Source organism: Melospiza georgiana, chromosome 4 (genome assembly GCF_028018845.1).
Source record: "Melospiza georgiana isolate bMelGeo1 chromosome 4, bMelGeo1.pri, whole genome shotgun sequence".
NCBI lineage: Eukaryota > Metazoa > Chordata > Aves > Passeriformes > Passerellidae > Melospiza > Melospiza georgiana.
This window is the reverse complement of record NC_080433.1, coordinates 43,497,460-43,521,634: the sequence shown is the minus strand read 5'-3', so window position 1 is coordinate 43,521,634 and position 24,175 is coordinate 43,497,460. Positions and strand designations below refer to the sequence as shown.

Genomic DNA, 24,175 nt, shown 5'->3' with positions numbered 1-24,175 from the left:
GGATGCTTTCTGCAATTCTTTTTGAGGAAAGTGTGTAATACCTTATGGTAACTTTTGCAGCTAAGACAATGTCTGTGATGGATGTGATGCATCTCTTTACACTTTAAATAGGGAGTCAATTCTTGAATAATGTTACTTGAAAGCTCTTTCTGTTCAGGCTTATTTAATAGCCAGATCAGGCTTATTTAATAGTTTAATGACACAGCCAGATCAATATTTAAGAAGGTGCTCAACCATAGTGATTGGATTGCTGAAGTTTGTGGACAAGTTACAAAGCTCTGGATGTAGGAATTTAAAACAAAAGGACTGGAAAATCCTTAAGTGTAATGCCCTCCTTGTCATCAGGCAACTGTGTCATGGTTGGAGACATGTTTTACAAACTGAGGTCATTACTTATTGGTGGCCCTTTCATATTCTCTTCTTCCTTGTGTTCACACATCACATTATTTTCCTTTAGTGATCTTACATCCAAGTTAGTATTGGGAATAAACCTCTCAGATAAGTACCAGCTAAAGTAAAGGGAAGTAGTATATGCACTACCCATAGAGCAGAATACTATTTTACTTTTGAAATTGTAGGTTTTATACTAGGTCATGGTTGGACTTGGGAGTCTTTTCCTATCTGCCTCCAACTGTATAATTACACAAACTCATGAACATTCACAGAATGTTATTCTCTCTCCTTCCTCCTCCCACCACTCCCATCTCCTGTCACTTGAAAAACCTGTAAATTACCTCTCATCAGTCTACAAATGCATGGCTGTTTCCTCCTTTCAGGAAACATACAGTCAATCCTGCCAGATTTGATGGGATTAGCAAGAGACAGGAGTAATCACAGAGGACATTTACTCAGGTAGTTACCTGCTCAGTGCCCTAACTATAATGCTTCTCAGCCTCAGTATTCCACAGGAATCCCCAAAAAAATCTACCAGTAGCCTAAAGTAGTTTTTCTAATAAACTTCATAGGGTGAAAGGGGCATGTTTTCTTCTCCCACTTCAAGGAAAACCCATGATGATACCTCTGAAGCCATAAGGGTGCCCCTGGTGTGTGTCTCCTGTTCCTCAGATTGCACAGGGTAACCTGCTGTGACCCAGACATCTCTGGAGACGGTGGGATGGTGCTCCATTGCTAGGAATCAACCTCATACCATTGTAAAGGGGGAGCAAGGCACACTCATTATGAGGTGTGCACCCTGCCCCTTCTTGTACCACCACAGGATGACACTGATTACACATCATATTTTTCACACCTTTTAATAGGTGTATGGCTTAGGTCTGAGGAAGGCATTGAAACAGTGCTGTTCATACACAGTATTTCCAGCTCTGCTGCATCAACAGGCCTTTGTGGCCTGGTGTCTCCATCTGCATTGATTACTTAGCTCTTCAAATGCTGTTGGATCTGGAGGTAGAGAAGATACTGCTGAGAAGCCTTGATTGCTCCAGCAATATGCACCTACCCTTGACTCACCTGAGGCCAGATTGATACTAGCTCAAATCACACAGAAAGTGGGACCAGACAATCAGAAAACCAAAGCAGTCAAGTGTCTGCCTATGTTCTTTTTTAACACTTTTTCATTTGTTACAGCTTTCATTTTTTTCTTTGGCTTCCACTATAACTGACATCTGCCTTTTAGATTTTTTTTCTACAAGATCTCATCAAGTTGTTGAATGCCCAACAGTTGCTTCTTTTCAGCCTTCTGAATTCAACATTTTCCTTTGTCAGATGGAAATTGATGCTTTCAGCTACAGATATTTCAGCTTTCATTGATGAAAGGAGAGCTTATGGTGTATAGGGAGATGTGCTATCTTTTATTATAACAGCTGATACAGCTGAAGGAAAAAACAAGCTTTTGAGCTCACAGCCCTGCTGAAGGACAAGCTTGTGAGAAAAAATTTTACTCCCTGCTTGATCCACATTAAATAGAATTTGGATAAGTAGAAGCTAGGAAAATCTCTGAGCAACAACAGCTGCTCAGTGTTTTGCAGTAGTTCCATACAGAAATGTTATTTCAGCCCCAACTCTCCTCTTTTTTAGCAAGTAGTGTTGCTGTGTTCACAAAAGGAAGGAAAGTAAATTCCCTTTCACCTTCTTCTGCAAGTCTCCCAGTAAATGTCTACGTAAAGACATGTTTTATTAATATACATTGTGGTTTAAATTATTGAAGAGATTCTATGTGTATAGAGACATGTAAATTCCATGTTTACTGTGGTGATTTTTGACATTTGGATAAACAAAGCAATATCTGCTTGGTTTGATTGCTTGGTAAATCAAGCAACTGGTCTCACCATCAGTAAATAAAATTACAATGGGGTCCTGGGATGGAGGTCAGCCTTGTGGCAGCTCTAGCCATGCTAGAAACACCACAAAATCTCTTTAAAGCAGAAGTAGCCCTTCCCTGAATAAATCTCTTTTTCTGAGTTCAAAGCTGGAGTTGGAACACAGCTCCTTTTCTATCTCCCTCCAAACATCCAGGATGAGGAGTAACCTACTCAAGGAATTTCCCACCCTATTCAAAGGACAGAGAACAGAAAACACAAAGGGGAGAAACTCCCATCTTTATTTTCATTCTCTGGGGTTTGAAGTACCCATGTTATATCAGTTGCCTTTTTCTCTTACTCTTAGAAAACAGAGGCTGAATTTGAAGTTTGCACTGTCAGGGCTGTTTCTGCCTGAGAAATATATTGCATGCATATCTAGCTCTCAGTCTCTCTCTTTTACATTTATAGTTGCTGATTGGCTTTATGAGTTTCTTCTTAAAATGTAAAGGCTGATTGGCTTCTAGTTTCTTCTTAAAACTGAGGTTGACTGACACAAGAGATGATGGGAATACTATGTGGTATCCGGTCTGGATTTCTGAGTCTCCAATAATTGTAGTTGAACTATGTCTTTTCATCAAAAATGTAGTGTTACCTAAAAAATTGCTGCTAAGGAAGATATCATTACAACCATTGAATGTTACATGTTTATTGGTTAATTATTCTGACAGTTAGGAAATGTATATGTATTTTCTGATTTTAAGCTGGGGGCTTGAGTTTTCAGCCCTCCTACACCTTCTTTCTATTTTGCAGTCGACTGTCTACAGAGGAGCTTGTGTGGCATTTGCAACAGCCTACTTATGTCAGTCGTGTTAAGTCTGGCCTTAGGAAGAGGATTTTTCTCCTCTATGTCTATTAATCTGATCACAGCATTCACATAATGGGTTGAGACTGCCTCTTATTTTTTATGTTAATAAACCAAGAAAATCTATCAATCTACTCAAAATATTTATTACTTTAGGAGGGATAAAAATCATGACATTAGGAAAAACATACTTTTATTGAGTTCATTATATGTTGGAAATCGCACTTATGGTGATCTAGAGTTTAATGTTGGGAAAAGCTGGCCTATTTTTGAGATTCCGTTTGCTTTGATCTCTTATTTCCTGGGGATTTTCCACAGCTTCTGTGTCATGAAAGCTGCTTTGCCTCTGACCTTAGTAGAAGTCATATGGCAGGCTGTTTCCTTATGTTTGTATAGCCTGAAGTTTCTCTTTATTCCCCTACACTTTCTCTTATGCAATCCTTGACTACTCTTTTTCCTTACATAAATTTTTTCCAAGTATCCACTCTAAATATCTTCTTCAAAGCAATAAGATCTGTCTTGTCTTCATTCTTCACTAGAATGGCACTCAGATCTATACACTGTCAGTAGACTAAGTCTTTTGCCAGAAGACAGAAGACACTGAGTGGAATTTGGCAAAATTGTGGCCTTTATAAAGCTAGCTGGAACATATGTAAGAGCAAAATCCATGACATTTGTTTTGGGCTAATTCCTCAAAATTTAAACCATAAATTTCAGACAGTTCATTGCTTTGCTTCTCTGAATCTTGCTAAGGATAATGCACATCCCCTTTTTGTCTTTCATCATGGCATATAATGATTCTGTTGTTTTGACATGAACTTCCTGTTTTTTCTTCCTCTGCATATTTTAGAGTAGCAACTTCTAGTGACAGACAGAGAGATTTGAACATGCATATACTTTTGGAAAAATACAAATATCCTGGATGAAATAGCTAAGAAGGTAATTTTGTATTCTGTTAGAAACTCTTGAAATGAAATGCAGTTTTGACCATGATGCTGCCATGTTTATAGAGACAAGACATTCCTCTGGAAAAAGTGCTAGTGTAGTCAAAAGTTTGTCTCCTGTCAGTGGGTTCTGTGCACACACTTTATCAAAGCTTTAAGGAACCAAGTAATTCTTTTGTTCAGTTAGCATTTCAAGAGTTTTATGCAATACAATGGCTATGTAGGAATATACAGTTTAGGGAAGGGGTGATTTTTTTTTTCCCCTCCTTTCTCATGCCTTAATTTTTGCTCTCCTGAGACAGAGTTTTTTCTTTTGCTTGTGAAATAAAATAAATCCAAACACAGTTGCTTTGCACTAAATCCTTTCAATTTAGTTTTTTCTTTTCTTTTTCTCTTTTTTCTTTCTCTTTGCACTTTGTCGCCAAAATTGGGTTGAGATGTTCAGTCCTACTTTATAACTAACCCACAGTTTTGTAGCTTTTTCCATGGTGAATTACAGATCAGTTTTTCTTTTAAGGATGATAGACATGGACTTGGTTAGACTATTGTATCTGTCTTAACTTGGGTTCATTATATTCCACTTTAGAAAAAAAAGATCTTGCCAAATATTTTTATTGGCTTGTCACCTTTACTGCTATAAAAACGTTAAATTGAGAACCTATTAAAACCAGATTTTAAAATGCCTGAAAGTCATAAGTATGTCTTCTAGCAATATGTATGGGGTAATTTTAGTGAATGTCTGATTTTTCATTAAGTTTTTGTAATTTTCAAAATCAACCTGCCTAATTTAAGAGCTCCTTAGGCGCCACAAATGCTGTCTTTTACTGTTTCATGAGGGAATGGATAATTAGTCAGAAAACTGTGAAAAGTTTCAGCTAAATTTTCTCTCTGAAATGTCAGGGGAGGATATGGTAGGAGGAACTGCCCTTTGAGCAGGATGATCCGCAGCATCGCATGGAAGGTAAAGCCATATGTCTGGCAGAAAGGCTTCAGGAGACAGACACTAGGGCAGATTTTCAGAAGGGATAAAAAGATTGTAAGGGGCTGAAGTATCTGAGCCATTTGATCTGAAATAAGAGAATTAACTGGAGAATTACAAGGCATCTTTGTATTTTGGGTGGAATATGGACCTGGATACCTACTAAATTTTTGGTGGACTTATCTCCATTTATAATGATTTCCAAAACATTAAAGACATATACAATTTATTAAAACTGAGTCTTTGTATAATATATGCGAATTTTGATTTGCAATATTCTCCTGAGGTGCACTTTCTGATGAGGGTTATGATTAAATGCTATATCCTTATATAATAGCAGAGGTATTAGCAATGGTTTTTTCTTCCTTCCTGCCACCGAGCTGTCTCTAGGCCAGTGACTTTTCTTCTTTTCTTCATTTTTCACCCTTTTGCATTGTTGAAATCAAGATTAAGTTACCCAAGAATTAAATAATAGGGAAGCCAAAACTGAGTATGTTTGAGAACCTTTTTCAAAGTTAAAAATAAAACCGATTTGCACACTTCTGTTTATGTTTATGATCTCTTGCTGATATATAAATTAAAGAAATACAACCTCATTGTTGCCTGTAAGCCAAATCCACTTAATTTGACATTGATAGGAGCCCAGGCATAACCAAAAGACCAGTAGACCTAACAGTTCCATGAACTAAAAGTTACACTTGTGCTCAGGTCTGCTAGGAACTGCAGAGTACAGCCAAAAGACCAGCCTTTATTAAAGATACCCTACATTGCTGAATAAAATTGTTGCAATCGAATCTCAACATAGCAGTCTTATAAAATGTTTTTTTTTGCTCCTTGACTCGGTATGGTAGGAGAAATTGAATAGGATTTTTAAGTTCCCTCAAGAAGATTTAGTTGCACAGCTCCCACTAATTAATTTATTTTGCTAAAGTTGTCACTTAAATTGTAAAAGAGTTGAATATACAAATAATTTTTTACAGAATCAAGGACCATTTTATTAATGTATACATTTTAAAAAGTGTTTGTCCTTTATTTGGACAATCTTTTGCTTTATTTTGTTAAAAATTATTTTTGTTTGCTTTCTTTGTATATTGGTAAATTTTCTGTTGAAGGATAGGCTATAGTAACATTATATGAAAATAAAAGTACTTAATGAATTTTTTTTCCCACTCTGGTCTGAAATACAGTGGAAAAGTTGCAGTGTGAGGTGTGATAAAATCAGTACGCAAGGATTTAGGGTATAAAACATGCAAATATGTATTTAAAAACATGATCAGTGGCAGAAAAAAAAAAATTACTAAACTTACTGAGGTGTTGCCCACAAGAAAGATTTTAGGGCAACTTCCCAAGTTACAAAAGCAACAACCCTAATACTTCCTGCTGATAAAGGCCACTCCCATACACATGCTCCCTTGTCATCCAAACCTCTCCCCAGCCAGAACTCATGCTGTTACCAAAACACCATGTGCCAGGAAAGGCTTTCTAATTGCTTTGAAGATAAAGTACTGGAACAGGTTGCTTAACAAAACTGTATTATCCCCTTCATGGGAGATGGTGAAGAAATGCTCACATGGTGAAGAAATGCTGATGTGTGTGGCCCCTATATTTAATCCGCCTCTGTGCTTGGTGGTTGGCTGGGTACCCTCTGGAGAGCCCTTCTTAGGCAAATTTCTAGGATCTTTGTGATGGCAAACAGATGTGATGTGATGTGATGTGGTAACAATTAGTAGATGATTGGCATTGATATTCCTCGTATCATTAATGTAGAAGGACTGAACTAGTACTTGGATAGAGTGGAAAATTTCCCCAAAGCCCTCAGCACAGACCCAGTTTGACTTGTAAATCAGTAAACATTTCAGTTAAGGCTACACACAGCCCTGTGATCCTTATGTGCAGGGAGTGACTGGAAGTGGAACTAGTTAAAGTAATTTCAGTCCTTTTTTTTGTCTAGATAAAAATGCAGATAGCCCAGGTTTTGCCGCCTGTCATATCAAGCCAGATGAGGTCATATGAGCTGCAGTCATAGCATAACAAATATCCCATATACATCTGTGCTACTTCTGCACTGATATCCTTGGAGATCTTTCACCCTGAGGACAGAAAACCTATCAAAGAGAGGAAATGAAGAGTGAATTGTGCCTTTGAGCCAAAATATACTGTAAGGACCATCCATAAGCAATAGCACTGAAGGATAAATTTGTGATAAGTTACTTCATAATTTCAACTCCATGTGCCTTCATAAGAAACGATTTTAAATATTGGGGTGTTAACAAAAAGAAAGAATTAAATGTATAAAGCACAACCATACGTGGAAAACCACTTGCTTGATTGACTTTTTAAATTGCTTTTTCCTGCTAAACACATAAAAGCTGTTCCCAAAAAGGTTTCTGGGTTTTATATATGAATATTTTTGATGTGTTTTAATGAAGTTTTCCTATAACCTGATGTTCTTCAGACATGTAACTTATAAAATAAATTTATGCCATTCTGCTGTAATATTCTGGAGCTGAAGTCCCCTAAGGAAGCCTTAAAGGTTTGACATGGTTTAAATGCAGAAAGCTCATGTTGTTAAGTTTGCCCAGGTACAGATATTCTATTCACTATGTTATTACTTGTTGAAATTCTGAGAAAGAAACTTGGATTTTTACATATTGTTACTATGTGGCTAGCAGGAGATGTTCAAAGACATTAAGTACTAGATGGGAAGTACTTTGGGAATTTTCCTTATGAATTAAGAGAAGAACCAGAGATGATTCAATTAATGTATGAGTTTCTTGTGTTTCACATAAAATTGTTTATAATCAGTGAAAGATAAGAGGTTGTTGCAAGGATATGAGTTTAAGCTCACAGTTTGAGCATCAGAACCAATTATTTACTTGTCAAAAACTATGTTTAAATTTGTGGATATGTACAAAAGTTGTTGAGACTTGAGATTGATTTTATGCTGAGACTAATTTTTTCTCCACAGGACATTTGCAGTGGTGCAATTCTCTTAACCCACTACAGTTTTATCTAACAGTATTCACCACGTGAATAGTCCCATATGTATGGTGAAGAATAAAATAATAACACTGTGGGTTTGTTGCTGTTTGGGGTTAGGTTTGTGCTTAAGCAAATGAGTCTTGTCGTGCTGCCTGATTCAGAGCTGTAGTTCCTAGATAATCACAGGGATTGCAGCAAAGCCATGGTTGTGTTCAGTGCTGGTCTTTAATAATATGTGTTTTGTGTCCTGATCCTTGTTTTCATAATCAGGATACATGGAACTCTGTAGAAGCACCGTAGGCTAAGAATCATCCAGAAAGCTTGGGGACCATCAGTTTGGAGATGTGCAATATCAGCCATTGACCTAAAGAACTTGCAGTCTAAGTTGGATGCAAGGGATTTCCTGTGTGTGGCAAGTGGGACCATCTCAGCTTTGGATGGAGCACAATCACTGTCCTTATATATGGGACCAGTGCACTGTCCCAGCCTCAGAGAAAAAAACCAGAACAATCAGTGTCACTGGGGCTTTTTTCAAAGTCAACTCAGGAGAAAAAAAACTGTTGGACTATCCTACCCTTAGGAAATACTAAAAAAAAAAAAAAAATAGAAATGGATAAATGTTTAGAAATGGATAAATTCAATTGATAGTCATGATTGGCACTGCAAAGGAGAAGAGGCCTGTGACATGGAATTGGAAGTAATGTTGGGGTCAGGAAGAAAAAGGTGTGAATAGTCTAATTGAGTAATTCAGTGATTTTGCCTCATTTTTTGTAACTTGAAACTGTAACCTTGTCATACCAATCCAGTCATACCTACAGGAGACTCACAGTGTTTGGGGGAAGGAAACAGGCATCTCGGGAGGTTGGTTAGTGTTATACACAAAGCAGCCACTTGTTTCTCTCTGTTGAACATAATTACAGCTGGGGCTGACTTGTTTGCACATAGATCTATGAAGATGCATGACATTAATTCCTGCTTCCATGTGTCCTAGAACAGGCAAAACCCTTTCTGCCTGTTTAATTCTCTTACTCTCTTGTGTGACTCCTTTCTTTTAGTACAGACTAGGTCTTAACTATGACTTCTACTGGTCTTCTCAAAGGCTCCCTTTCCATATTAAGTCCTCAATTCTAGTGGCTCCCTGCCTAACATTAAATAGCTATTATATGGGATAAATTTAGTCATCTGTTAGTCAGACAGATGAAGTAGACTTAACAGTTGAAGAAGTAGGTTTCAAATTGCAGTTTCAATGGTTTTCCAGTGTCACTCTCCCACTAAGATGTCAAGCATCTTTTGCAGGAAGGGCAGCTGTCTGGCAAGGAATTTGATAGGTTTGCTTTGGGCAAGATTAGACATATGTTCTAACATAATACAAAATATAGTTCATAATTTCGTAGAGACATATTCCTCTCTGTAACGGATACAACAGACAGATGGGGGAGCACAAGTTTCAAGAGACACAATTATGATTCATTTGTGACAACAGGCGTGTTGCACAACAGCTGCTTGCCAACATCAACTATTCTTCTTTTGCCTTACAGCTGTGCAACTCCATTTTAAAAGTTTTTAATTGTTTCAGAGAGAGAAAAGGATTTTGTTTGATCTAGTATGTTTTAAATACTTTTTATAAATAAACCGTCTAGAATGTTTTGAAATGAAACACTTTCAAAATTAAGAGTAAAATATCTGGAAGAAATGTGGCAAAGATACGCTTTTCAGTGCTTTTTTAAAATGTAATTAGTCACGGAAATTTATCAGTACCTGACTTAAAAGGTAACTTAAACAGGTCAGTTTGAAAGAAGAACAAAGTAGTTTTCAGACAAGAAGCAGGACTAGTTTTAAAAGAAAAGAAGGAATAATTTGCTGTTAGTAATTTTCAGTCTGGAATTTACATTTTCTTACTATATCTTACCTGGTTTTTTATTGAAACATTTCTTTTGTTGCCATCTGTTTCCTCATGTTTTATAAACTCCCTTTGTCAAGTCCCAGTCCAGATCTGAATCTGTGATGGTCATATGTCTTCAAAGTTGGAGGAATAGTAAATCAATTTCCTAATAAAATCACTATTGCCTGAAATATAACAGCCTGTATTTTTACAATTATTTATTAAGTGCTCAATAGATATTTTATTGCTCAGTGGATAACAAGGAAACATAAACTCTGCTGTTGTACTTGTAAGTATAAAGTTTATTACTCCTATTACAATTTTTCTGGCTTTCTTAGAGAACTGACTAACATCTATACATTAGAGTAGTAGCTTTTAATTGTTTCAGAACTTTCCTGGAAATGTGGGATGATTTAATATTTCATGTGGTTTTCTTTCCTGCTTTTGTGCTTCAAAGGATGGTGAACAAATTAGCAGAAACCTCAGAGCCAGCTACCGTCCTATATCTGCACAACTCCCACCAGCTTCAACTTGCAAGTTCTGCTTAATGACTTGAAATGGATATGGCTTTATAGTCTGCATGTGATGATTGAACTCATGATGTGATGAGAAATGAGTATGTGCTAGAGCTGCAGGATCAAACCTTTAGGAAGTACATTACCCTAGTGTACAGCTTCTAGTATGCCTTAGCTTTTTTCACTACAATTGAACTCATGTATTTTAATCTACACCTCATCATATTTGACTTAATGTGAGAAAGAAAATTTAACAATTGCTCATTAACTACGCCTATTTATGCATACATCTAACAAACTCTATAGACACGGATTGTTTCAAAACAGGTTCCGCTGCAAGAAGAAAGAATGTCTGGTGACTCTCAGTTCTCCTCTTCAAGAGCTTATAAAACTTGGATTTAGTATGGAATCTTTAAAGTAAAAAAATTATGGTGAGTTAGGAATTTTGTAAAAGTGGAAAAAAACCCAAGTATTAATTTCAAGCTGGACCCATAATAGTTATAGGGTACGTTTTCAAATCTATATAATTAAGGGCTCTAGAAGGATTAGAAGGAAGCTTAAATCATAGGATTTTTTAAACTGAAATGCAGTCATAGTCTATGCATAATAATGTGGATTTTTTCCTACATTGATCAGCTGAAGAACAGTAGAATGGGTAATGATGAAATTACTGTAGAATCCAGGTCATGACTCAAAAACACTCAGTACTGTGAGCATAAGAATACAGCAGTACTGTTTTCTTTTTCATTAGATAGGTATACAAATAAAATGAACGGGAGAATAACAAGTGGCCAGGCTCCCATAATATTTTTGACATAGATGCATGGATGGATGAATGGATGATGGATGGTGATAGGCTCTCATCTTGCCTTTCCTGCAAGTAGATACTTTTTCTGAGTATCTACTTTGTTCCATCTGAATTCTACTGACTATAGGATCATAATCTCTCACAATATTTTTCTTAGCATCATAGTTATGATGGTTTCCTGATTTGACAGTTCAGATCTCTTCAAACAGACTGGCATATGTTGAGGTATTACCAGCAAAATATGGATGACTCCCAGTCTCTCATCCACTCTATTCCCTAAGGGTGGACAGACGTTTTTGTTCTCTGTACAGATCTTGGGGTCCTGTAGTTATGATTCTTATCTTGAAGCAAATAGAAAAAGACTACTGAGGTTTGATAGGGCTTTCCATTGCTATACAGTCTCATCTGTATAAAATTAATAGCTATAGGAAGGTTTCTAACAGACTTCAAAAAGATTCTGGGTGCCCTGCCTTTGGGGTCAAAACTCCAGGGCATGAGATTTAGAATTTGGAAGCATTTGGGAATCAACATTTTACTCTTATATCATGGCAAAAAAGCAATGACCTCTCTCTGTGACCCCTCTCCAGAAGGGAGAAACCAACATATTTATATGGATTCAAAATAATTTAAAAAGCATCCTAGGCTTCCAGATTCTAAATCTTTTTCTGACTTCTCAGACTAGCGCTATCAATATAACATTCACAGATTTACTTCTGGGCAAAAAGTCTCAGCTTTTACATAACCCTCTGACATTCAAATGACTTTTTCCAATCAGAGTTAAGGTTTGACTTCAACTTGGCTGCCAGTAGCGTAAGAGAATTTGAATAAATAAATCTTTAAAACCAGCCTTGATAAGTTTTTTAATCAGTTCAGAAGAGCTTCTGCTTAAGCCAAATTTGTTTCAAAGAGTTTATAGAAGTGATGCCGAATAGGTTAGCCTGCCAATTTAAGCAAATCTCATAGTGGTCCTAAAGTTTATACCATTCCCACTAATTTCTACATTTTCTTTGAACTCATTTACATAAGTGAATAATATAATCCCAGCCTCAGAGTCCTTGAGTGAGAACTATTTAGCACATGTGGCCACCAAAGTCTATGGAAAGATTTCTGTCTGTGGAAAGATTTTTGTGGAAATTGGGCTTGGTTCTTGGGTTCCCTGGGACCACTGTAATTAGGAATGGATTTTTCCTCTCCCTTTCATTGAAATTAGTGAGAATTGCTTACTCAGAGACCTTTAAAGTAGAGACCTTTAAAATTCTAGCCTTTCAACAGCCTAGCTTGAAGCCATGTTTGAGAACTAGCTATTCTGTAAGATTTTGATTTCATTTGTACACTGTAAATCCAGATAGTAGTGAGAACTTAAGGTGGCCTAAGCTGAAGTTTAAGATGACTGGATATTTACACCCTGCTGAGGGCATGATCCAAAAGGTATGGCACGAAGGTTTGGCTCACTTTAACTCTATTTCCTGTTGGGAAATTCTCCAGTTTAATGTTTTTATTTTTTTTAAATTAAAACCAACTGTCTTTCCTCAAAGAGGGGGAAAGTGTAGGAATCTTGAAATCAAAGATCAAAGAAAAGCAATTCTCTAGTCACAGTAGGACAATGTCAGAATTTCTGAGCTCCAGGTACTTTGGTGTTATGTGAACAAACAGGGTGGGTTGAAGCCACTAGCACGCACAAGAATATCTCTGAGACCCTGCTGGCTTCTGTGAAGAGCAAACAAAGGGTGACATTATCAGCAAAATTGTTTAAAAAAAGCCCTACTGGGATAAATTTTTAAACAGAAGTTATAACTTAAGAAGGATTCATATTTTGTTAAATCTAGTGAATTGTTGGCATGTAATATAAACAATAAATTCTTTCCTGCTGGAGGAAAACTCACTGGAATTAATTAAACTTATACCAGGGATAAAGTTTATGCAGCACTTAGAAAGTACACTTCATTGAAATAATTTTTATTTTTAATGAGTTCAGTGGTTACAAAATAGTTGTCTAAAGGTTTAAAGATATAGATTTAGTGAACTTTTTGAACTGCTTGCTATTTGAATAATATTAGCAGTCTAGAGATTAATAAATAATAACAGTTCTGCAGACTTGGAAAAGAGTTGGACAGTCATGCATGAAGCATGTGTCAGCACAGAAGAATGCTTCTGTATTGTTCTTAAAGATTTTCTCTTAGGAAAAAAATACTCCTCTCGATACATACATTCTCAGTAGTTACATTTTCCCTTGATTCGGAAGTAAAATCTTTCAAAATATGATTCGTATTAAAAATTCCAAATATTGTGTCAACTTGTAGAATAGCTTAAAGGAAAGAAGAGGGGGCTATGGTGAAGTTGAATAGTCACAAGTGTGTTGGAGGATAGAAATCTTAAATAGTATAATATCTGTGAGCAACCAAGAGGCTACATTCTGCTCTCAATTACTCTGGCATAAATCTAGAATTACTCATTGGAAGTTCAAAGTTTTTGCTGCAGATTTACACCCATATAATGAAGAACAGAGTTCAGTTATGTAAGGGTGGGAAAATCAATTTGGCCAGAATGTAACTAGCCTGGAACGCAAACTCTAATCACAAAAGGAAACCTTTTCCAGGTCAGAAAGCAGACTGCACATTGTGTATCTCTCTTTTATTCTTCCCTCCTCCTCCACCATCTTTAGCTCTAATACATTCAAGCAAGTATAGACTCCTGCTCCTTGCATTAACATCCCATGGCATTAGGCATTGGAGTGCTTCACCTTTATTATGTAAGGAAGAATAAAAGTGCTCAGGTACATTAGAGTCAAGAAATTCCATAGAAAGCTAAAAAAGAAGTAGTACAATATAAGCAGAAGTAGCTGGATTATACTTTAGGTGAGTAAAATATGAAGCTAAAATCAAAGTAATGGGATATTGGGAAATTTCCTAATTTGAAGTAGGTTTCTGAGAAGACCAAAATCTTTTGAGAGGTTATTGGAGATTTTTGAATAGTCTGCTAGTTACAGATTGCAGTGTTGCTCAGGTGGTTTGTACTGCAGAAATTTTCATGCTGTGCTGCAGTGGTTTCTGAAAAGAAAATAAAAATACTGCCTGCACATCTTGTTCTTATTCTGGAGAATATTCCTTCACTGGGTGCAGAGAAGGGAATGGAATGAAAAATAAAAATTTCAAAGAGAATATAAGAAAAAAAAAAAAGGAATAGAAAGGAATAATGTATGGAATCTAATTATATCTTTTCTAAACAGAGAGAGAGACTGTACTGTATGTCTCGTACTTGGCCTAGAGAAGTGGTGGGAATCACACAGTTTTGTACCAATAGAGACTCCTCCTGGATCAGGAAAGTTACTGTATTGTTGGCTGTAGTGCTGCATGAACATGTAATGAAGATCTTTTCTTTCTAAAGACATATCTATCTGAAGCAAATAGCTTCTGCCTTTGTCACCATTGAAGGTGCACATGCCACCAGTGATGTTTTCACTAGTGGCTGTTAACTTCTTGCTGATTTATACCTAACAGTGTCTGTTTAGCTGAATGCTGCAGCTAAATAGCCAGTTTAGTCTCCCTTCTGGTTTTGATAAAACTGTACTTTCTTTGTAGCTCATCCTAGTTATTGTAGGTGGAAAAAAACTATTTTGGCTTTCTGTTTTATTTTTAATTTGTGAATGCTGATGTTGCTTTTGTGGCTGCCAAATGCTTGTTACATATGTCAGCTCTAAAAACCCAAGTGATGGATGAAAGCTGGGAAAAGAGTTGTATTATTTGTCTCCTATCTAACTCTTTTCTTGCACTGGAAGGTAAGACCAATATATAAACATAGCTTCCTTTTTTTTTTTTTTTTTTTTTTAATAACATGCCACATCTGTAAGGTCATATTTCTCCCCAGTATGCAGGAAGGAAGCATCTAACATCTGCAGGATTTGAAGTTATTTTTGACAGCTGTGTGCTATTGAGGGTTTGATGGTTTCTGTTTTCTTTTTTTTTTTTGTGAAAGATAAAGCAACCCAGGTGAATTGCTCAAAGGACATTAATGTCTGACATATTAAACATGTGTACTCATGTGTACATAAAGATACACACAAAAGATAAAATCATACATCTTTAGACAGAGAAGTGATGAGGAAATACAATTTGCTGACTGGAAAAGCTGCTGTTGTAATTTACTCTTAGATTTCTGTTGGGGTGACACAAGGTGTATGGTTTAGCATAGATGGGAGATGTTTGGTAATGAAAAACAGCAGTTCCTTAACACTTATTGATCAAAAAAGGGGAAGGTTTAGTCTAGTGACATACAGAACACATTTCAGAAGTTGGTCTGGAGCACGCTCTGCTCACAGCAGAATGGAGAAAGGCACAAGCTTTCAAGGCTCACTGTAGGAAATGTTCACATATGGCCAACAGGAGACCAAGGCAGATGGCTGAGATTTTTAGTATGTTAGCATTAGGCCAATTTTTATTTGAAAGAAAAGAGCACCCACTTACAGCTCAGCTAAATGTGGTCAAGGTATTGACACATTCATTGACACACAAGGCCTGTCTGCTTAATATTTTCCAGGTAGAGGTGAGTGACCATCTCTGCCAGAGTTCCAAGCTGGCCAAGCACTAGACAAGAGCAGGAAAACCACAGTGTGTATAGTGATATGCCTTGGTGAGGAAAGGCTGTTGAAAAATGTAGATTCTGTATAGTGTTATCATAACTCCTCAATAAGAGCAGGCACACAACACATGGTTAAAAGAGCATATCTGTGAATCAAAACAAACAAGTGGCTTCAAGGTACAGTATCTGTTCTTCATGTAGCAACTTGAGATCCAAAATGAAAATACTGGTAACAGAAAAGATTCAACACTCAGGATGGTGCCTCTGACCATTAGAAAGAGATGATGTGCACGGGAAGTGTGCAGCAGTGGGGCCTATAGAATCATACAATTATTTAGGTTAGAAAAGATCCTTAAGATTGTGAAGTGAAGCTGCAAACCGAGCACTGCCATGGGGCGTAATGCTTCACCAGTACATCCACCCAGCATGAGAGCACTGCAAATGCCAGATTTTCTGATGGGAATTGTGTTAGGGAAGGTGATATAATGGTGATCTTGTAAAACTTCACCAAAAACTATAATGTTTTTTCATTCTTTGTATTGAGGTATTATGTTTGCCAAAGGAAATCTTTAAAATGCATATCAGTGTCTCCTGAATTGCTGCAAATCACAGAAAATGTAGGATAAATATCAAATATTTATGTGGTTAAAGAAGATGAAAATAATAGGGGCATTGTAGGAAGGGTTACTTGATAACAAAATTAGTTATGATGATTATCTGCAAAGGCCAACAAGAAACCAAAAACATTTCTGGGATCATTCCGCTATACTGATAAGCAGTGAGGAATAACAGGAAGTATTATGCAATAATTGCTACTTAGATCAAGGTCTGGGGTAGCAGATGGGTAGAGGTGGTATAGCTGTAGTAGGTATGAACTGTGGGGGATGCAAGTTGGCATTGAATGATTACAGTCTCAGAGCAAGAAAGAAGCAGACAGTAGATCATGAGTCAGAAGTGCTCCTCCAGCTGCAGTGCAGCTTGCACTTGTTTAAGGTCAAATATCAAAGCTAATCCCTTAAAATATATCCATCTTTGTTTTCATGAAGTATTCTCTAAGTATTAATGTAGTCTTTTTTTTTTTTTTTTTGCACCTATTGCTAACCTTTCACTCCTAACAATTTTCATGATTGTTAAAAAAATTGTTCTTTTCTTCATTGCTGTCTATATACACTTTTGGCAGAGCAAGTTTTCTTCATATCTCCTAAACTCTCTATGCAGTAATTTCCACTGACTGCAGGACTATCTGCTGGTGATAGCAAAGCTGATTGACTTCAAAGTCTCTTACTGTTGTTTCTGCACTTGGCCAAGAGTCTGATCATGACTGTAGCAGATGTTTCTAAGCTATTTTTCTACAGTAACTTTTTTTTTTTTTTTAATAGACCAGTGGGAACCTTATGTAGAAGTTTTTCACTGCAATGCTAAAGTGAATGCCAGCATAACTGTGATTTTGAAACCCTCTATCAGATCCACAGGGCTCGTAAGAGGAAAGTTTCCTGCAGATGAAAGCATAGGTTTGCCACTCTGCCAGCCACCTGATGGCAGATAATCAGCAGATTCCTTCCTTCTTAGTCGCAGTTTCTTTTTAAGAGTTAGTTTTTACAGTTTGCTAGGAAATTTATAGGAAGGAAAGCAAGTCAATTTCTCTGAAGAAATTTCGGATGAAAGTTCTGGACAGTTAGCAGTTAGTATCAAGAGTCAGAACAGCTTTAATTAAACACAAATAACATCATTTCCTTCTCATCTAATTAGGACTTATAAATATCTTGATAGCATCATCTGAAATATTCCATCAAAATTTTGGGGCGTATGTACATTGGGAAATTTTTTTCCAGGGGAATTCATATTGAAAGCAGTAGCGATTGCAGGGAATTCATGAGGACCATATTTCAAGGGGAACACCAGATAATTTAAACTTTGATCAAAATTTCAAATGGAACAAAACCTCTTCCATCAATATCATTATTAAAAACAGGCTAGGAATTCTGTTCCTCACCACTTCTACTGAAAGTAATGTTATCACTTAAGAGCTTAATCATGCATTCTGTAAATGTCTGGTTTTGTTGTGTCTACCTTAGACATTTCTCCAGCAGTTCTACAAAGAGCTGAAGCTCTTAATTACCCTGGTAAGTGGGAGAAATGCTCTTTTACAATGCAGCAGTGAAGTAATGTATTCTAAGAGAGAAAAATGTAGGGCAAGCAGTAGAAATAATAATTTGCCAGGGCCCACCAAAAGTGATACAAAGCCAGAAATCCTTTGAGAGGAAAAAAAATCGGGAGGAGAGCATAAATGGAAAAAGGCAAAGATACCTGTCAGTGTCCAGGAGGATACTAGAGAAGTCAGTGTGCCTGCTATGACTATGTCTGGGAAAGGCTTTGTAAATGAGAAACCAAGGAGACAAAGGAAAAAATACAGAAAAGCTGTCACTTCAATCCTTAGGATGACTGTTAGATTTCTGGCCAGTGTATGTTGATTGTGGGTATATTTCCTTGTTAGCTGCAGTTAACATCAACTTTGAGAGTCTTTAGCATTTGTTGTTTGGGTCATTTGCTTAGAAATGAACAAACAGAATATCCTTTTCTTTCCCTTTTCCTCTTCCACCTCCCAAAGAGAAAAGCTGATCCTTTCATTAAGCTTTACCAGCTGGCTGTGTGGTCTAGCCAGTAGATCAGTATGTAAATACTTACATAGTGTGTTCAATTGCCATCAGTTCTTTCTTAGTCTCATAAAAATTGTAGTTTATGTTTTCCAATCCTATAGTATTTAAGCTCAATTCCTTTAGGCCAAATACTTCATGATTAAATAGAGTGGGCAACAAAGTGAAAAAACCTGTAATTTTTAACCTGCACAGATTTAGAATTCAAAATAAAAACCCACCCTCTACTTAAGAAAGAACGTACTGAAGCCCCATATGGATCTGGGAAGGTCATTTAGCCTTCTGGTTCCACTTGACAATATTTTAGTATACCTCACGTACTTCCCAGGGTGGATTGGTACTAAATTACACATAAAAGTTTGAAACTATCTGATGGAAGATGTTGCAAACATACAGCATGAATGGATTACAGAAAAACTGGTCACTTTATCAGTTACTGTTTTCAAACCCTTTAACTCCTGTCTGAGTTTTGAAAGGCCAAATTGTTCAGATGATAAAACTGTATCCTTATTTAAAAGTTGTCCTCTTTGAAAACTTCCCCAAACATTCAGCCGAAGCAGAAGGATTTCCTTTAGGAAGCCGGATGCACCTTTTTCTGTGACTGTAACTGGGCTTTGGATTATATATCTTTTGAAATACAAAACTGTTAAGAACAACAACAGCAGCTTACTCAGTAGCATTACATACTTGCAGAGAGGATTAAATACTTGTTAAATGTCTTGCCTTGAGACTAATGGTTTCACCTGATTTTTTTAATAACAAAAATATTGTCCATAGATTTATGCTGGGAACATGAGTCGGAGCTGAAGGATTTGTCTTATCAGTATCTGACAGGTTGAATTTATTTTGTTACACCAAACAGACATGTGGTGTGTGTCGCATTTGCATTTTTAAAGCTCATTCCTGTCTTATCTGGAGTAAATAAATAAATCATTTTGCTTCAGGTACCTTCAGTATTTTAGAAACATTGGTTGCTTTTTCAAGAGTTGTCCATCCCCAGCTGGGGAAAGCTTTCTGCTCAACCTGAAATCAGTGAGCACAAAATCTTGAGATTGTATCAGCTCATTCTGAAGTTGGCCTGGCTCATGTAAACTCTGTACACAGCTGCTACATCAGTGGGATGAAGTGGGGAAACAGCTCTGAACAGAGCTCTGCAGTCTCTGGACCCCTGACATTTCCTGTTTGACCCTCTACGCATGCAACAGCTTCCTTGTTGAAGATCATAGAGCAGAAGGAGCAAACAAATATCTTGGCTCCACTTTTGAGGCAGGTGTCCCCTCTCTTGATATTTCCTGTGCTCTGGGACACACTGCCAGCTGTCTGTTCAGTTCATGCGAACAGTTTGTCTGAGGGCTGGGGGTGCAGAAGGGGAGCAACCTTCATGGGATTTGTACTGATATCAGGCTCAGTGAAGGAAAGGAAATATATGCTGGGGTGTTGTGCTGTGAACAGTTATTTCTGTTCAGTCCTGAGAACAAAAATTCACCATAACATTACAAGTGACTGATGCCTTATTTTATGAAGTGGTTTAGACTTCAGGTGTGTTAGCTCCTGCTATTTGAAATAAATATTACATTTTTTTTTAAGGATGTGGGGACTATTATACTGAATGCATACATGCTGTGTTACTTTGAGGTACAGATCATTAATATAATCTGTAATTTCTGTGAAAATGGATTGTGTGACACTTTCACAGTCATGCTTTACAGCCAGGTTGTCACTATTTTATCAGCTAAAACAATGGCCCTACCTTCAACATATCACTGGAGCTACCACTACAAAACTACTAAAGATTGTGTTTTGACCTTTGCTTTGTTTTCCTATTTTTTGGCTCCTCTCTACACTTCTATCTTCTTACCTAGCATCCCAATTGAAATGTTGCCCTCTATTTTTTCCTCGTAACTCTCCAACCTTTTCTGAACATAATTTCCCTTGTGTCAGGACTTCAGTCATGATTTCTGGTCATCCTCCTGAATCCAGATGATGTCCACTACCTGTCTGGCTGGAGGATGTCTACTCTAAAGTCTAAGAGGATAAATTACAAACCTACATTTCCTATCTGAACAATGCTTAGCCTGACCTGTTTCTCTGCAGCCCCTTATTTCTTTCAGTCATAACTTTTTACTCACTGCTTTCTCTATGCTGACTGGAATACTTTGTCCCTCATGCTAGAGAGTTGTGTTTGATTTCATGTAACTCCAGGTTATAGCCTTCTCCACCCTTATTTCTCACAGATATGCCTTTTTTTCTGTTTGGACATTATTCACACATATCTAAATCATCCTCATTTTGACTCTAGGTTCTCCCTGTCTGCCTTGCTTGACCGTCACTTAGCTTTCCACTACAGAGATACTTAGGAAAATACTACCAAACTTACATGGTCAACTTGATGCCTGACAATGTGCCCTTTGCAGCTTCCAACTTTGCCGTTTCCCCTCAGTTCCTTCCCTTACAGAATCTTTGGACACCTTCTGCCTGCAGGGTCATCCCACCAGCACCTGCATCTGGTGTGACAGTTTGTGTATGTTGTCCACAGATGCTTGATCCTGTACTTTCCTGTTTGTGTGGAAAACAGTACTGAAGCTTATTTGTTAAATATTCTTTCCCCCAAGACAGCCTTCATAAGACCTACATTCACCATGAAGTACACAAGGGATTTCAAGCAAAAATTGTAGTTGATTTCAAAGAGCAGCAGATGTTTGTTTATTTATCTTTTTCTTAGAGTTAGAGAAAATAAGAAAAGGAAGACTAGGCTTGTAGCTGCATTCTTACTTACAGAGTAAAATTGTTTTTCTCAATTTTTCATGATTCCTGCAAAGAATCTTGCATACTCTTCTTTGCATCTTCAATAGCTCAGAAGCACTTCTGTGATTTATCATTGTACAAACTCTAGGTAGTTTGGGTTCTGAAGCTGATGGCCCTGACCTGGTACTAGCTTTAAAGTCAACATATAATGAAAAATTATTTCAGAAGAGTAGCAGTAACACCAGCCTCACATCATTGTTTCCAAATCCTGTTGGTTATGTATTACAGATGACTCCTAGTAAGTTTGCTTACTTATTACTTTCAGGGTTTCTGTGCTGGGAAAATGGGTTGCAAAAGAGACTGTGGGTATCATGACCTCATCATTCATATTCAAAAGAAGATCAGCAAGATTACCAAAGTGCATTACTTTGTAAAATTATAACCCCGGGAAGTAATAAGTTTCAATTACATTTTTTTGGCAAAGTTCTTTTTAAGAAAGTATCTATCTCATGGCTGTAGTTTATTCTTTGTGTTGATCATTGGGTAACAGTTCTCATGAGGATTTTTCATCTTCTCAAACCTTGCAAGAGATAAATCCTTCTTTTCCTGTGGTCCACTTCAGTCTTTGCATATGTGCATTTTCTGAAGTGTTAACTGTTAACAGTTGTGCCTAAGAAATCTAAATTCCTTACACAGCATCAGTGCTTTATAATGCTGGAAAATAAATACAGACTGTGCAAGGAGCTTTCTTCCCCTTTGCTCTGCAGAAGATCTGAAGTATCACACTGAACAAAAATATTCCAATCATTGGAGCAAATTGGTGTATCCTGTGGGTTGAAGTTGTCTAAAATGTAGAGCAGCTACCTCTGGTCATTCTTGCACAAAATCCATGGCATCTGTTGTTAATGGTGGCAAAACCAAATGGCAGATAAGCAGAGGATGCTGAAATGTGTTTGCTGATTCTCTGTATTCTCCCTTCAAAACTCAGGAGATTACTACAACAGGTTAAATTCACTCCTACAAACCACAAGCAAGAATGGAGTAATTTGTAAGTCAATACAGAGAACTGAATTTATTTACTGTGTCAGTGTGATCTTTGTAAATGAATGATAGAGGCAGACATCACACATTTATTCTGCAAAATAACTTTAAAGCATGATTTAAGATCTTTTTAGTCTGCTTCTCATTTACTTTCTTTTCAATGCTTTTCTAAACTTTTGCCATCCTTGTTTTGAGAACATAAAAGTCCAGAGGGCTCTTATTTTCTCTTGTGCTTTTATCTCTGGTGGTAATAGTACATGCTGTCCAAGGAAGGTGTAGTTAATACCATGTAGTATATTGGGGCAGAATAAGTCAAGTCATCTTATGTTTTATTTTGGAAGACATAACAAAAAACCCTCTGTCTATAATGCTGGGTGATAAAATCCCATAGGAGTAGTTGAATGGTGTGATGTTTCTGCACAGGTTTTTTCCTCATGTCAGTTTAAAAGGGTTTCCCCTGCTACAGACTCTCAAAGGAATTTACAGTTGTTCTTTTAAGTAAGTGTTTATGCTGCTCAACAATTTGGACTGTCCATCATGACTCATTTTGGAGCTTGCTCTGCCTGCCTGACTTGTATTTTTATGTGCAAGGATTTGAGATTGCCAGAAAGAATATTTCTGTGAGCAACAAGCAGAAATGATGTGTTGGACATGGACTTCACGGAGCTTTCAGTGTTTTTAGAAAGGGAAGTGTTAACACTGAATAGATGACGTTAACACCACCACCAAGAAAGAAAAAAAAAAAAAAAGAGCTCTGAAAACTGTATTGACTAAATCTTCGAACAATGCTTGAAATTCTCCTATATCCTACTCTGTTTTTGTATGGATTTTTCATAGCACAGACAGACGTTACCCGCAGTGTGATTCAGTGTCTGTTTCTAGCCACGCTCTTGCACGATTTTAACCTGATTTCACGGGAGGAGCAGAGAATGAAACACCGTAGCTCATGGTTGTCAGCAGTGAAAAATAGCCAGGAATCAGACAAACAGTTTCATTGCTGAGATTATTTCCGGGATGAAAACTCGTCCAACAGCTGTTTGCTTTGGCCACTACTCAGGTCCTTTTTTTTCCCTTAAACAGAAAAAAAAAAAAAAAAAAGAGGTTTGTTTTTTTTTTGAGATGTGGGCTGGTTATTTATGTAGTCAGGAAGAGGTCTCTGCTTCCAGTGTTGTGGTCTCTGAGCTGTTTTGACAGTTGGAGTACGGGGAGGTTTCCTCTCTTCTCTCTCTCCTTTTCTCCCATCCTTCACTCACTTAATGCACAGACCTGGAATGCTGTAGGAAGAAGAGAAAGCGAGTTTATGAGTTCTTTAATCCCAGACAGGCAGCTCTGTGGCAGTTACCTTCAAGAAAAGTTCACGCCCCAGAGGAGCGTTTAGTCTTACAGAGCCACTGACTCACTGAGCAGTGCGTGTGAGCGGCTGCGAGGCAGAGGGGAGAGATGAAGGAAAGATTTTGCTTCCTTGTGAAACTCGCAATATTATTGTTTTAAGACTTTTCGAAAAGATGACTGCTACTTTTGTTTAAAGCATTTGCTCTGAAATTGCTGAAGCTGGAGCCTACCAGACTGAGGTCAGGAGCATTTTCTTTGGCAGAAAGAAGATACTTTTATAGAAGCCATGCCTGTGCTTGGGGTTGCCTCCAAGCTGAGGCAGCCAGCCGTGGGGTCAAAGCCTGTGCACACTGCCCTCCCGATACCCAACCTTGGCCCCGCCGGCTCACAGAGGTACTCACCAAAGTCCTTGGAGCTTACTGGGGCAGAGAGCTCCATGCTTGCTTGTCAGCTCACGTTAAAGTCAACCTGTGATTTTGGAGAGAGGAAAACGCTTCAAGGAAAAACCCAGGAGATCGAAGATAGCAAGGTTAGTTGTAAACTTTACCTGTGGAACTCAATTATATATTAAAAAAAATTATTTGCTTTAAAAAAAAAA

At 37.4% G+C, this 24,175-nt stretch overlaps 1 protein-coding gene across 7 annotated transcripts in view; it reads left to right on the top strand.

Annotated features, from left to right (window-relative positions):
* Positions 1-24,175, top strand: part of NAV3 (neuron navigator 3) — a 509,240-nt gene that overhangs the window by 233,569 nt on the left and 251,496 nt on the right. For 2 of the 7 annotated variants that reach the window (XM_058021926.1, XM_058021925.1), the window contains exon 1: positions 23,864-24,106. The exons of the other annotated variants lie outside the window; for them this stretch is intronic. In XM_058021926.1, coding sequence (XP_057877909.1) covers positions 23,864-24,106 — 243 coding nt within the window. Of the gene's footprint in view, positions 1-23,863; positions 24,107-24,175 lie in introns of those variants that run through there. 7 annotated transcript variants of the gene reach the window in all.